Here is a 15,815-nt window from a genome sequence, read left to right as displayed (position 1 = left end):
TGAGCTACTCTGCAAAATTAGTGTTTTTAGAAGATCCAGTTCCTTACGTAGACAAAGTTTGGACTCAATCTGCATTTTTAAACTTGATAGTGCTTTTCCTTATATAAAGGTTTAAAGTGCTGCCAAAGTTCTCTTGGTGGATTATATTTTTATAGTGGTTCTTAATACTGTAATAATCTAAACCTTTCTCTGTCTTCAGGTTTTTACGTTGCCTAAGGTTAGTGCAAAGACGAAATTCAAGTTGACAGCTCATGAGGGATGTCGGGTGCGAAAATTGTCCCTTGCTAACTTTATCAGTGCCACATCTGAAGATTACTCTGAAAACTGTTTGGCATGTTTAACCAACCTTGGGGACATTCACATATTCAGCATCCCTGGGTTAAGGCCCCAGGTGCGCTATGATTGCATCCGCAAAGAGGATATAAGTGGAATCGCGTCCTGTGTCTTTACAAAGTATGGACAAGGTGAGATGACCAATAAGATTTCAACATCTACAACTTCTCTAAGGGGGTCTTGTTTCACACATGGCTTTTGTTATTGTAATGTAATATATTTTTATAAATTAATGCTGGATTTCAGGAAACGTTGGGTTGCTCTAAAAAAAAATATTTCCACCATCTATCTGGATGATATTGGTATGATGGCTCCAGTCTATGAATTGGAGCTAACCCACATGACTGAGGTCTAAAGGGCCTCCTGCGTCACAGGTAGATGACTGATCTCCTAAAGTTTTTCTCTGATTCTCTTCACCAGGATCACCTTTCTTAGGATTCTTACTCCTGCCTATTAGACCCTTCTGAATTACTTAGCCTTTCACCAAGTCAAGCCTTCAGCTCTGACTTATACGAAGTCTGTCGGCTTATGTTGGTAACATTGAAAACTTAAGTTTGCCTGCTTTTGCATGCACCCGTATAATTGTCTTTGGAACTGCCGTCTCAAAAAGATTTCTACAATGGTTGTTTTCTCACCCACAACACGTGCTTCTCTGTCAAGGTATAACCTTTTGTGGCCAACTTTTTCTGGCACAGTATTTAGATTTTTTTTTGTTTGTTTTTTAAATCAATCATTTCCTGATTGTCAGTTTTTCATTATTTAGAATATTTCATGGACTAGTGAATCTGGAAATCCTTTGAATCGGAGAAATCACAGCAGTAGTTTAAAGGAATTATCATAGGGCAAACACAGTACAGCTACCAAGATCTTGACTTTAAGTAGAGTTGCAAACCACAGCCCTTTTTGCCATTTTCTGGAGAAGCTCAGTGTTGACATATTACACTAAGGTCTATTCATCCTATCTTTTCCAGACTTGGCAAGGTATATTTTCCCACCATTTTCATTTTTGTGCAGAATCAATTGTGACAGTTCTGGTTTTGAACAGACCTATTCTAAACTTTTATCCCCTTTTTAAAGTGTTCCCACTGGTCCATGTGTTAAATTATTTGCAAACAGCTTTTACCTTTTTTATTTTGTCATTTGAAATAATGATTTTGCTTGTTGTATCCCAACCTATACTAAAAATATGAGTAAAACATTTTCTATAGAAAAGCTATGCAAACTACTACACTAATCGCCCAGTGGGCTGAGGGGGGGGGCATTCGTTTGCATTCTTTTCACTGCAAATATATGCCTCTTGTAATTGACTTTCAGCTAACTCCCAGTAGTGCATTAATGATCCTTCAACAAAGGATACCAAGAGAATGAAAAAAAAATTAGGGAATAGATTATACAATTTTAAACAACATTCCAATTTACTTCTATCAGAATCATGAAAGAAAAATGTTGGGTTTCATATCCCTTTAACTAAAAGTATATTTGGACTAGATAATAGTATAATATATCCATATGTACTTAAAGAGTATTCATATTTTGTATGCAATATTACCTGTAGGTATTAGCAATATCAAAACGATTTGTGCTCCTATACTAGCATGGCAAAAATGTTGTGAAAATATCCAATGTTAATGGCTACCAACAATAAGACATCCAGAATTCCCCGAAGGTATAAACACAGAAATCTTAAAAAAACTGACAAAATAGGCGTCTGAAATATGTACATCAATTAATAAACGGAATAAGAAAATGGGTTAAACAGGAATTGAACATCTCTAACAAGTCTTTCTAAGCTGACTTGCATATCAGAAGTTGTAACAAGTTTGTGAAATTATGAGTGTGATTAGAAATGGGGGGGGGGGGGGGGGGGTTTGAAGCTTTTATAATCTTATGTAATAAAGGTGCCCACTAACGTTCTCTCCTTGGTATAAAGCATTATTTGCACAAACAGCACAATGTATGGTGCAGAAATTGAATCAAATGTTAGTAAAGCACCAGCAAGTACTAAAAGTTTGAGAGTGGTTATGATAAGTGTGTTCCCTTGAAGGTTGTTGCACATTCACCTGATACATCTTACTTATAGAACACCAGAATTTATAATTACAGCGTACGTTCCTGCTTTTCAAATAAAGATACCAAGAGAATGAAGAAAACATGATAATAGTAGTAAATTAGAAAGTTGCTTAAAATTGCATGCTCTATCTGAATCATGAAAGAAAAAAAATTTGGGTTTAGTATCCCTTTAAATATCTGGATCATAATGTCCAACAACACATATACCCTTTTTAAAGACTGGTTAAAAAAATGTTATTCACAGCTTTAATTGAAATAGTTTTTTATTGTCATACACATAGAAAATTACAAGCCACATTACCTTGACTTATATATCACAATTCCCCTCTTGACCCCCGATGAAGAACAAATAGTCCAACAGTAGTCTGTCAAGAGTGGAGATATCGATCGAATGACCATTGATTCAGCAAGTCCAACAGAGAGTGTTATTTCGATCTAGACTGTGAAGCTTGCAATGTTACATATCTATATAATACTATCGGGGTTTGGAGAGTGGGAGCATGGGAATAGCAGGGAAAAGGACACAAAATAAACCAAGATATACAAGGTAGTTTCTTTCCCCTCTCCTCTCCCCACCCCCGATATCCATTTTGCGTATGTTTGTAGTATCTCCCTTTTAACAACATTTCAACAAACAATAACTTTATCTTAAAAAACAAAAACCATATCCAACTTGCCTGCCGCGCCTCTCCTCCATCGCCGAACCTGGGAGAGGGGTCCCCCCCCAGTATAAGGTGTAGTCCGAGTCTCTAAGTCATTTTACCTTCTCTAGTATCTTATGAATTTTCTCCCGCACCCATTCTACCTGTTACTTGGTTGGTCGTCTTTGGGAGTCTAGGTCGTTAGTGGCCAGCTAAAATCCAGTAGTTCCACACCTTGAAGAATTGGTCTTGACTACTCTGTATAAAGGCTATCGTTTCCGACATTTTATAGGTGATTTGAATCTTATCTATTACTTCCCCCCAAGAGGGTACCCCTATCTTCCAGTGTCTTGCAACACATATTCTAGTTGCTGTACATAGAATGCGAATAAACGTGTTAATAGCTGCATTGAACGGTCTTACCCTATCATTTAATAGTGCTTGTGAAGCAGATAGAGAGATAGTTTCAGATAGAACCTCACTAAGAAGTCCAGATAGCTTAGACCATATTTGATTAACCTGAGGGCAATCCCACCACATATGCATGTATGTACCTGTTTCAGCGCAGCCTCTGTAACACAGCTTATTACCTCTTTGGGTGTAATGCGAGGTGATGATAGGGGTGAGATACCATCGAAATGATGTCTTAATACTATTCTCTCTAAAGTCTGCACTAGTTAGCCCTTTACTAGATGTGTGTAAAATGTTTTCCCAGTCTTCTAGTTTGTGGTTTATATTTAGTTCCTCTTCCCATTTCGTCATAATAGATGTCTTAGAGGTAAGTTTAGCTCTCTGTAGTGTTAAATATATTGCAGAGATTGCTTTTTTGGGTCTCTGTGTTGCGTTACATAAGTATTCAAGGGTAGTTAGTCTTGTATCAGATCTAAGCACTCTAAACTTGGTAATAGCTGAAGCTACTTGTAAGTATAAAAACCACTGTAATTTTTCTGGTGCAATTTTATCCTGAATTTGTTGGTAGGTAGCTATTTTATTATTATGTAAGAAGTCCGCGACCCTGTATAGTCCTTTGTTTTCCCATTTTCCGATCTGTAAATGAAAATCTACACTCAGAAGGGTTCTTAGTGGTCTAATCACCGAATCTTTGGGAATGAGGTGTAGTGAACTGGTTAGCCCAGTCCAGGTCTGCATCATCTCTACTGTAGGCCTGGAGGCAGATGTATCTTTAACGGGTTGTTTCCATTGTCCCCACAATAAGTCTTCTGGTCGTCTATATCCCGCCATCAAAGTCTCCACCCTTACCCACATTATGTCATCTGAGTTCTTATTCATCAGGGTAGTTTGTGCTAGTCTAGCTGCCTGGTAATAGTGAGTCAAGTTTGGAACCCCCACTCCCCCTAAATGTCTGTGTTGTTGTAGTACGTGTGAGGGGATTCTGGCCTTTTTACTTCCTCTCAAGAAGCCTATCAGATCTAATTGCAATTTTTTTAAGTCGGTTGAGGGAACCCTAATTGGGAGGGCTCTAAAAAGATACAATAATTTGGGGAGAATATTCATTTTTATTGCCGATAATCGGCCATACCAGGAGAATCCACCTTTTTTCCACTTGTTAATGTCTTTTCTTATCGTTTTATATAAGGGGATATAGTTTAATTTATACAGATCTGCTATATTATTTGGTAGTTTAATCCCTAGATATTTTATCGTTGCATTGGCCCATGAGAATTCAAAATTAGTCTCTATTAATTTTCGGGTGTGGTTAGGTAGAGAAATGGGGATCGCTTCGCATTTCTCCAAGTTGACTTTGTACCCCGAGACATCAGAGTATTCCTGTAGAACCCGATATAAGTTGGGAAGTGACATAAGTGGCTTGGTTAGTGTGAGAAGCACATCATCTGCAAATAATGACACCTTGAATTCTTGACTCCCGATTGAGACTCCATGAATATCTGGGGATAGGCGAATAGTCGCTGCTAATGGCTCTATACAAATTGCGAACAACAATGGTGAGAGTGGGCAGCCCTGTCGTGTTCCGTTTAGAACCTCTATAAGTTTTGATTGATACCCCGCTATTCTCACATTAGCTGTTGGATGTGAGTATATACTTTTAATAGCTTGTAAGAACTCTCCGTGGAAACCCAATCTATTTAATTCCTCTAGCATATAGTTCCAATCTATCCTGTCAAACGCCTTCTCTGCGTCCAACGAGAGGACCAGAGAAGGCGTTTTTGTTTTGCAGAGGAAATCAACTAGGGAAATTGTGCGCCTTGTATTATCTGGGGCTTCCCTATCTTGAATGAAACCCACTTGGTCTGGGTGGATCAGGGATGGTAAGTGTATTTTTAGTCTGTTAGCTAAAATTTTGGTAAAAATCTTGATATCCTGATTAATTAAAGAGATGGGTCGATAACTCCGGCACAGTTTTGGATTTCTTCCGGGTTTGGGTATAACTACTATTTCTCCAACATAGGTGTGTCCGGTCCACGGCGTCATCCTTACTTGTGGGATATTCTCTTCCCCAACAGGAAATGGCAAAGAGCCCAGCAAAGCTGGTCACATGATCCCTCCTAGGCTCCGCCTACCCCAGTCATTCTCTTTGCCGTTGTACAGGCAACATCTCCACGGAGATGGCTTAGAGTTTTTTAGTGTTTAACTGTAGTTTTTATTATTCAATCAAGAGTTTGTTATTTTGAAATAGTGCTGGTATGTACTATTTACTCAGAAACAGAAAAGAGATGAAGATTTCTGTTTGTATGAGGAAAATGATTTTAGCAACAGTCACTAAAATCCATGGCTGTTCCACACAGGACTGTTGAGAGCAATTAACTTCAGTTGGGGGAACAGTGAGCAGTCTCTTGCTGCTTGAGGTATGACACATTCTAACAAGACGATGTAATGCTGGAAGCTGTCATTTTCCCTATGGGATCCGGTAAGCCATGTTTATTAAGATCGTAAATAAGGGCTTCACAAGGGCTTATTAAGACTGTAGACTTTTTCTGGGCTAAATCGATTCATTATTAACACATATTTAGCCTTGAGGAATCATTTATTCTGGGTATTTTGATATAATATCGGCAGGCACTGTTTTAGACACCTTATTCTTTAGGGGCTTTCCCAAATCATAGGCAGAGCCTCATTTTCGCGCCGGTGTTGCGCACTTGTTTTTGAGAGGCATGACATGCAGTCGCATGTGAGAGGAGCTCTGTTACTTAGAAAAGACTTTCTGAAGGCGTCATTTGGTATCGTATTCCCCTTTGGGCTTGGTTGGGTCTCAGCAAAGCAGATACCAGGGACTGTAAAGGGGTTAAAGTTAAAAACGGCTCCGGTTCCGTTATTTTAAGGGTTAAAGCTTCCAAATTTGGTGTGCAATACTTTTAAGGCTTTAAGACACTGTGGTGAAAATTTGGTGAATTTTGAACAATTCCTTCATGTTTTTTCGCAATTGCAGTAATAAAGTGTGTTCAGTTTAAAATTTAAAGTGACAGTAACGGTTTTATTTTAAAACGTTTTTTGTACTTTGTTATCAAGTTTATGCCTGTTTAACATGTCTGAACTACCAGATAGACTGTGTTCTGAATGTGGGGAAGCCAGAATTCCCATTCATTTAAATAAATGTGATTTATGTGACAATGACAATGATGCCCAAGATGATTCCTCAAGTGAGGGGAGTAAGCATGGTACTGCATCATTCCCTCCTTCGTCTACACGAGTCTTGCCCACTCAGGAGGCCCCTAGTACATCTAGCGCGCCAATACTCCTTACTATGCAACAATTAACGGCTGTAATGGATAATTCTGTCAAAAACATTTTAGCCAAAATGAACACTTATCAGCGTAAGCGCGACTGCTCTGTTTTAGATACTGAAGAGCATGATGACGCTGATAATAATGGTTCTGAAGGGCCCCTAACCCAGTCTGATGGGGCCAGGGAGGTTTTGTCTGAGGGAGAAATTACTGATTCAGGGAACATTTCTCAACAAGCTGAACCTGATGTGATTACGTTTAAATTTAAGTTGGAACATCTCCGCATTCTGCTTAAGGAGGTATTATCCACTCTGGATGATTGTGACAAGTTGGTCATCCCAGAGAAACTATGTAAAATGGACAAGTTCCTAGAGGTCCCGGGGCTCCCAGAAGCTTTTCCTATACCCAAGCGGGGTGGCGGACATTGTTAATAAAGAATGGGAAAGGCCCGGTATTCCTTTCGTCCCTCCCCCCATATTTAAAAAATTGTTTCCTATGGTCGACCCCAGAAAGGACTTATGGCAGACAGTCCCCAAGGTCGAGGGAGCGGTTTCCACTTTAAACAAACGCACCACTATACCCATAGAGGATAGTTGTGCTTTCAAAGATCCTATGGATAAAAAATTAGGTTTACTTAAAAAGATGTTTGTTCAGCAGGGTTACCTTCTACAACCAATTTCATGCATTGTCCCTGTAGCTACAGCCGCATGTTTCTGGTTCGATGAGCTGATAAAGGCGGTCGATAGTGATTCTCCTCCTTATGAGGAGATTATGGACAGAATCAATGCTCTCAAATTGGCTAATTCTTTCACCCTAGACGCCACTTTGCAATTGGCTAGGTTAGCGGCTAAGAATTCTGGGTTTGCTATTGTGGCGCGCAGAGCGCTTTGGTTGAAATCTTAGTCAGCTGATGCGTCTTCCAAGAACAAGCTACTTAACATTCCTTTCAAGGGGAAAACGCTGTTTGGCCCTGACTTGAAAGAGATTATCTCTGATATCACTGGGGGTAAGGGCCACGCCCTTCCTCAGGATCGGCCTTTCAAGGCAAAAAATAAACCTAATTTTCGTCCCTTTCGTAGAAATGGACCAGCCCAAAGTGCTACGTCCTCTAAGCAAGAGGGTAATACTTCTCAAGCCAAGCCAGCTTGGAGACCAATGCAAGGCTGGAACAAGGGAAAGCAGGTCAAGAAACCTGCCACTGCTACCAAGACAGCATGAAATGTTGGCCCCCGATCCGGGACCGGATCTGGTGGGGGGCAGACTCTCTCTCTTCGCTCAGGCTTGGGCAAGAGATGTTCTGGATCCTTGGGCGCTAGAAATAGTCTCCCAAGGTTATCTTCTGGAATTCAAGGGGCTTCCCCCAAGGGGGAGGTTCCACAGGTCTCAGTTGTCTTCAGACCACATAAAAAGACAGGCATTCTTACATTGTGTAGAAGACCTGTTAAAAATGGGAGTGATTCATCCTGTTCCATTAAGAGAACAAGGGATGGGGTTCTACTCCAATCTGTTCATAGTTCCCAAAAAAGAGGGAACGTTCAGACCAATCTTAGATCTCAGGATCTTAAACAAGTTTCTCAAGGTTCCATCGTTCAAGATGGAAACCATTCGAACTATTCTTCCTTCCATCCAGGAAGGTCAATTCATGACCACAGTGGATTTAAAGGATGCGTATCTACATATTCCTATCCACAAGGAACATCATCGGTTCCTAAGGTTCGCATTCCTGGACAAGCATTACCAGTTCGTGGCGCTTCCTTTCGGATTAGCCACTGCTCCAAGGATTTTCACAAAGGTACTAGGGTCCCTTCTAGCTGTGCTAAGACCAAGGGGCATTGCTGTAGTACCTTACTTGGACGACATTCTGATTCAAGCGTCGTCCCTTCCTCAAGCAAAGGCTCACACGGACATTGTCCTGGCCTTTCTCAGATCTCACGGATGGAAAGTGAACGTGGAAAAGAGTTCTCTATCTCCGTCAACAAGGGTTTCCTTCTTGGGAACAATAATAGACTCCTTAGAAATGAGGATTTTTCTGACAGAGGCCAGAAAAACAAAACTTCTAGACTCTTGTCGGATATTTCATTCCGTTCCTCTTCCTTCCATAGCGCAGTGCATGGAAGTGATCGGTTTGATGGTAGCGGCAATGGACATAGTTCCTTTTGCGCGCATTCATCTAAGACCATTACAACTGTGCATGCTCAGTCAGTGGAATGGGGACTATACAGACTTGTCTCCGAAGATACAAGTAAATCAGAGGACCAGAGACTCACTCCGTTGGTGGCTGTCCCTGGACAACCTGTCACAAGGGATGACATTCCGCAGACCGGAGTGGGTCATCGTCACGACCGACGCCAGTCTGATGGGCTGGGGCGCGGTCTGGGGATCCCTGAAAGCTCAGGGTCTTTGGTCTCGGGAAGAATCTCTTCTACCGATAAATATTCTGGAACTGAGAGCGATATTCAATGCTCTCAAGGCTTGGCCTCAGCTAGCGAGGGCCAAGTTCATACGGTTTCAATCAGACAACATGACAACTGTTGCGTACATCAACCATCAGGGGGGAACAAGGAGTTCCCTAGCGATGGAAGAAGTGACCAAAATCATTCTATGGGCGGAGTCTCACTCCTGCCACCTGTCTGCTATCCACATCCCAGGAGTGGAAAATTGGGAAGCGGATTTTCTGAGTCGTCAGACATTGCATCCGGGGGAGTGGGAACTCCATCCGGAAATCTTTGCCCAAGTCACTCAGCTGTGGGGCATTCCAGACATGGATCTGATGGCCTCTCGTCAGAACTTCAAAGTTCCTTGCTACGGGTCCAGATCCAGGGATCCCAAGGCGGCTCTAGTGGATGCACTAGTAGCACCTTGGACCTTCAAACTAGCTTATGTGTTCCCGCCGTTTCCTCTCATCCCCAGGCTGGTAGCCAGGATCAATCAGGAGAGGGCGTCGGTGATCTTGATAGCTCCTGCGTGGCCACGCAGGACTTGGTATGCAGATCTGGTGAATATGTCATCGGCTCCACCTTGGAAGCTACCTTTGAGACGAGACCTTCTTGTTCAGGGTCCGTTCGAACATCCGAATCTGGTTTCACTCCAGCTGACTGCTTGGAGATTGAACGCTTGATCTTATCGAAGCGAGGGTTCTCAGATTCTGTTATCGATACTCTTGTTCAGGCCAGAAAGCCTGTAACTAGAAAGATTTACCACAAAATTTGGAAAAAATATATCTGTTGGTGTGAATCTAAAGGATTCCCTTGGGACAAGGTTAAGATTCCTAAGATTCTATCCTTCCTTCAAGAAGGATTGGAAAAAGGATTATCTGCTAGTTCCCTGAAGGGACAGATTTCTGCCTTGTCTGTGTTACTTCACAAAAAGCTGGCAGCTGTGCCAGATGTTCAAGCCTTTGTTCAGGCTCTGGTTAGAATTAAGCCTGTTTACAAACCTTTGACTCCTCCTTGGAGTCTCAACTTAGTTCTTTCAGTTCTTCAGGGGGTTCCGTTTGAACCCTTACATTCCGTTGATATTAAGTTATTATCTTGGAAAGTTTTGTTTTTAGTTGCAATTTCTTCTGCTAGAAGAGTTTCAGAATTATCTGCTCTGCAGTGTTCTCCTCCTTATCTGGTGTTCCATGCAGATAAGGTGGTTTTACGTACTAAACCTGGTTTTCTTCCAAAAGTTGTTTCTAACAAAAACATTAACCAGGAGATTATCGTACCTTCTCTGTGTCCGAAACCAGTTTCAAAGAAGGAACGTTTGTTGCACAATTTGGATGTTGTTCGCGCTCTAAAATTCTATTTAGATGCTACAAAGGATTTTAGACAAACATCTTCCTTGTTTGTTGTTTATTCCGGTAAAAGGAGAGGTCAAAAAGCAACTTCTACCTCTCTCTCTTTTTGGATTAAAAGCATCATCAGATTGGCTTACGAGACTGCCGGACGGCAGCCTCCCGAAAGAATCACGGCTCATTCCACTAGGGCTGTGGCTTCCACATGGGCCTTCAAGAACGAGGCTTCTGTTGATCAGATATGTAGGGCAGCGACTTGGTCTTCACTGCACACTTTTACCAAATTTTACAAGTTTGATACTTTTGCTTCTTCTGAGGCTATTTTTGGGAGAAAGGTTTTGCAAGCCGTGGTGCCTTCCATTTAGGTGACCTGATTTGCTCCCTCCCTTCATCCGTGTCCTAAAGCTTTGGTATTGGTTCCCACAAGTAAGGATGACGCCGTGGACCGGACACACCTATGTTGGAGAAAACAGAATTTATGTTTACCTGATAAATTACTTTCTCCAACGGTGTGTCCGGTCCACGGCCCGCCCTGGTTTTTTTAATCAGGTCTGATAATTTATTTTCTTTAACTACAGTCACCACGGTACCATATGGTTTCTCCTATGCAAATATTCCTCCTTAACGTCGGTCGAATGACTGGGGTAGGCGGAGCCTAGGAGGGATCATGTGACCAGCTTTGCTGGGCTCTTTGCCATTTCCTGTTGGGGAAGAGAATATCCCACAAGTAAGGATGACGCCGTGGACCGGACACACCGTTGGAGAAAGTAATTTATCAGGTAAACATAAATTCTGTTTTTGGCTTGTAAAATCTCTAAGGGTATTTCTTTACCTTGCAGAATATCGTTACAAAATGAAACTATATGCGGAATTAAGATAGATCTAAATAGTTGATAATATTCCCCTGGGAATCCATCTGGGCCTGCTGCTTTCCCTGGTTTAAGATCTTTTATGGCATTAATGACCTCCATAGCAGTAACCCTAGCGTTTAGTTTATTACTAATCTCTTTATCCATAGGGGTAAGTTTGGCTTCATCTAAAAACCTCGTCAATAGTTGGGTGGTGTTGCTGTCTGGTTTTGTTTTTTTACCATCGTATAGACAAGCATAGTACTGTGCAAAGGTATCGGCAATCTCTTGGGGGTTTGAGGTGTTTGCTCCATCACTTTTTTGGATGAGTGGGATTGTATAGGATTTGGTCCTCTCCCTCAATTTGTAGGCTAGATATCTGTCAGGCTTGTTAGAATAAAGAAAGTAGTGTGATTTTAGTCTGTGGGCCGACCTTATTGAGGAGTCATTCATAATTTTAGCCAATTCTTGTCTTTTAGTTTGTAATTGTTTAAGTGTTTCTGGTGCTAGATTTTGCTGATGAGACCTGGAGAGAATGTCTATCTGCTTTTGCAAGGTGTCTGTTTGGAGTCTATTGGCTCTGGTGAGAGCTGTTTTTTCCTTGATGAGTAAGCCTCTAAGATAGGGCTTATGTGCTGCCCAAATGGTAATTGGGTTGGAGGCCGTCCCTACGTTAAAATCCCAGTATTCTGTTAATGCCTTAGATAAGGACTCCTGTGTTTTAGTGACTTTTAGTACATACGGATCATAGGTCCAAGAGCGAGTTGCATTAGTTTGAAAAGTTTTTTTAAAATCTATTTGGACAATTGAGTGGTCTGACCACGCACATGCGTGAATCGTGGAGGAGATTAGGTCTGGAATTAGGGTTTGGCTCATATAAATGTAATCCAATTTGGAGTAGGATTTGTGGGCACTGGAGTAATATGTGAAGTCGTTAGTCCTACCATATAGCGTGTCCCAAGAATCTAAAACATAATGTTCTAGAAAGATTTCTTTTAGCTTTTTGATTGTGGAGTTATGCCGTAATTGCGTTTGAGATAATGTGATTTTATTGCTACAGTGGTGTGTATGCATAGAGACATTAAAGTCCCCCCCTAAGATAATTCTGGATTGTGACCACTGGGTTAATAATTGAGAGATACGAGTAAAAAAGGCTGCCTGTGATTCGTTCGGAGCATAAACATTACATAGGACTATCTGTTTATCGTGTATTCTTCCCTGTAGTATCAGAAATCTGCCTTCTGGGTCTCTAATTGTGTCTTCTATTACAAAACCTACCGATTGATGAATTAATATGGAAACCCCTCTCCTTTTTTTGTCAAATGTGGAATGGAAGTGCTGGGTATATCCCTTAGCCCAATATTTAGGAATTACCTCCCTAGTGAAGTGTGTCTCTTGAAGCAGTACAATGTTTGCTTTTAATCTGGTGTATTGGGTCAATGCTGTCCTACGTTTAGTGTCTGTATTTAGGCCCCTAACATTGTGTGAAATTAGTCGTAGATTGTTAGTCATTACTCACAGTGTCTTTGGTGGGGAACCCCTCTCCCCGGTACGTTGTTACAGTGTTCAGCAAGACAGTCTTCAGGCAATGGTGGAGCTGACTTCCCATGGTAGATGGGATATATCGGCGAAGGAGGCGGCACGGCAAATCAAAAACATAAACATATAAATTAGTAAACAATTCAGTTAATCTTCCAGCAAAGGTATATCTCATGAGGCTACTGAATCTATATTTCCTGCATGGAAAGAACAACATGAAAAAAAAGAAGAGAACATCACCCTTAACCCCACCCTCCCCCTGAAAGAAAAAGATTTTAATCAAAAAAACTTTGTTGCTTAGTGCAACAACTGTAAGTATTTATACTATATGGAATTTGGCATCTTACAAACCAGTAATTATCAGGTTCTGAACATGGCATGCTCAATAGTCCTTCTATGTGACTACAGTCCTGAGATGGATCATCTTATCTAGAATGTTCATAGAGAGAGATTGTCAAGGTTTATTTTTCCTCTTGGGAACTTTGGTCCACCTTTGTCTCTGGCTGTGGGATGTGTCCTCTTGTGTGTGGGATGGATCTTCTCTTCCCTTTAGCTGTGGTATTTCTGGTGGTTCTAATTGTAGACTTCGGCATATATCCGGAATTTCTGTAACTTCTTTGAGGTTCAAGGATCTACCGTTGTGTAGTATATAGAGGCAGAAAGGGAAACCCCACCGATATCTGATCTGATGTTTTCTTAGGAGTGCTGTTAATGGCCTTAATTGGCTTCTTCTTAGGAGAGTTCGTATGCAGAGGTCTTGATAGAATTGTATTACCATTCCCTGAAACTTAAAAGTAGGGTGTTTCCGTGCCGCTGCAATTATTTCCTCTTTTTCTGGGAATCTAAGAAGTTTGACGATAACATCTCTGGGAGGTGTATCTTCTTTGGGTTTCGGTCTTAAGGCTCTGTGTGCCCTTTCCATTAGAAATTTCTCTTCACTCACTTCTCCAGTAATAGCTTGAAATAGTTGGTGAAGATATATTGGTAACTCTTCCGTCGAGACTGTTTCTGGAATCCCCTTCAGTCTCAGGTTACACCTACGACTCCTGTTTTCTAGATCTTCAAGCTTGTCTTGCATCTCATTTACTTCTTGCTGCTGTGTTGAAACCTTTTGCGTGAGATTAGTTAACTCTTCATTTGTAGAAACCTCATTTTCCTCCAGGCTAGCTACTCTGGAGCCTAACTCAGAGATTTCTTGCTTTATATCTGCTAAACTAGTTGTAACTGTGTTTTGAAAAGCGTCTATTTTTTCCCAAAGCTTATCAAAGTTCTTATTGATATCCTGCTTAGATACCAAGGCCTTAAGGTCTGCTCTTGTAGCTGGGATAGCGTCTTCATCATTTATCTGTGAGTCTGTCTCAGAGTCATTATCTTCCTCTGCCGCTGCATTTACAGATTCCAGCATTTTCTCACTTCTAGACGATTTAAAGAAAAGAGAAGCAGGTGCTGGTTTAGATCCCTGGGTGGTTTTATTCTGCTTTCTGACTGACATGATGTATGGAGGCAGCTAACGTGTGTTCAGAATACAAGAGACAAGTCAAGAGGTTATAACTGAGGTCCTGATATTAAGGATAGATGCAGTTTAAAGTACCTAGATCTTGCAAATGGATGAGTGCTAGAGTAGAGGTTTATTGCAAATAAGCCGTTAACAGTTCATTTCCCTTTTTGGGCAGATATGCTCTGCTGCTGTAACCTGCTACTGCAGGGCCTGGATAGTTGATCACTTTTAGGGACTTTCATGCAAAACCTTTCAATTCTCTGCTGTAGATCATCAATCATTTAAAGTGAGAGTCGTTTCAAAGCCCAAAATAAAATATATAACATGTTTCCCTCTGGTAATATGATGCTGGTGGGTAGTTAAAGATATAGCAAAAACACAGTCAGCCACATAGTAATTATGGTAGATAATAAACAATAGGAGTGTGTGTGAGCTGTGTCTTAGTATCTGTAGATTTTGGCTTAATTCATTTCTTTGGGAAGCATAATGTAGTTTCCTGCTTGAAAACTTTGAGTCATCTTGTTAACGTTATGCTGACAGTATATCTTTTGGGCCTTTGTGTGTGAGCAGGGATTCCCAGATGCTTGTGTTCATTTGTAATAAAGCATGGCTTAGTCCATTTGTGCTCTCATTAAATATTGGTAGTGTCTCTATCATAGTCTTGAATGAGTGCCATGATTGGTGATATTTATTGCCCCACACTGATAAGTTATAGAGCTCCCAGACCCTCTTACCGCGTTTTCAATTGTGGTCTATTAGCCCTCCTCCGTTTCCGTTACCGGAGCGTCTTCACAGCTTTACAGATGGTGTATAGGGTCAGACCGTTGTGTCCGATTGCTTAGGAGCCCTCTTCTATGTCTCAGGGCATAAGGGACTGTTTGAGCGCTCAAGTTGGTTGAATTATGTGGCGCGCTGTCTCCCGATAACAGCTACGCCATGTGGGTAAGATGGCGACCGGCATCAGTCTGCTCCATAAAGCTCTGTGGTAAAATATTACCGGTATCGCCTCAAATCTCTCCAGCTAGCTCTTTGCGATATCCACTATAGTCTCCTGAGTGTTCAGCAGTTTGAATTAGGCATAGATGCCTTTAGATGCTCACATTTATTACAGTTCAGCACGGAGCTCAAATGTTAAGCTGCCATCTCCTTTGAGCTCCAGGCTCCGCCCCCCCGTTATTCACAGCTTTAAAGGGACATGAAACCCAATTTTTTTCGTTCATGATTTAGAAAGAGCATGCAATTTTAAAGAACTTTCTAATTTACCTCTATTATCTATCTTGCTTCATTCTCTTGATATGCTTTACTAAAAAACATATATAGATAGGCTTATTGTCTGCTGATTGGTTACTACACATAGATGCTTCGTATGATTGGCTCACCCATGTGCATTGCTATTTCTTCAGCAAA

At 41.2% G+C, this 15,815-nt stretch overlaps 1 protein-coding gene across 1 annotated transcript in view; it reads left to right on the top strand.

Annotated features, from left to right (window-relative positions):
- LLGL1 (LLGL scribble cell polarity complex component 1) overlaps positions 1–15,815 on the top strand; it is a 243,677-nt gene that overhangs the window by 189,721 nt on the left and 38,141 nt on the right. The window contains exon 18 of the mRNA XM_053694694.1: positions 200–464. Coding sequence (XP_053550669.1) covers positions 200–464 — 265 coding nt within the window. The remainder of the gene's footprint in view (positions 1–199; positions 465–15,815) is intronic.

Source organism: Bombina bombina, chromosome 11, assembly GCF_027579735.1.
Source record: "Bombina bombina isolate aBomBom1 chromosome 11, aBomBom1.pri, whole genome shotgun sequence".
NCBI classification, from domain to species: domain Eukaryota; kingdom Metazoa; phylum Chordata; class Amphibia; order Anura; family Bombinatoridae; genus Bombina; species Bombina bombina.
This window is presented reverse-complemented; position numbering and strand designations above follow the sequence as displayed.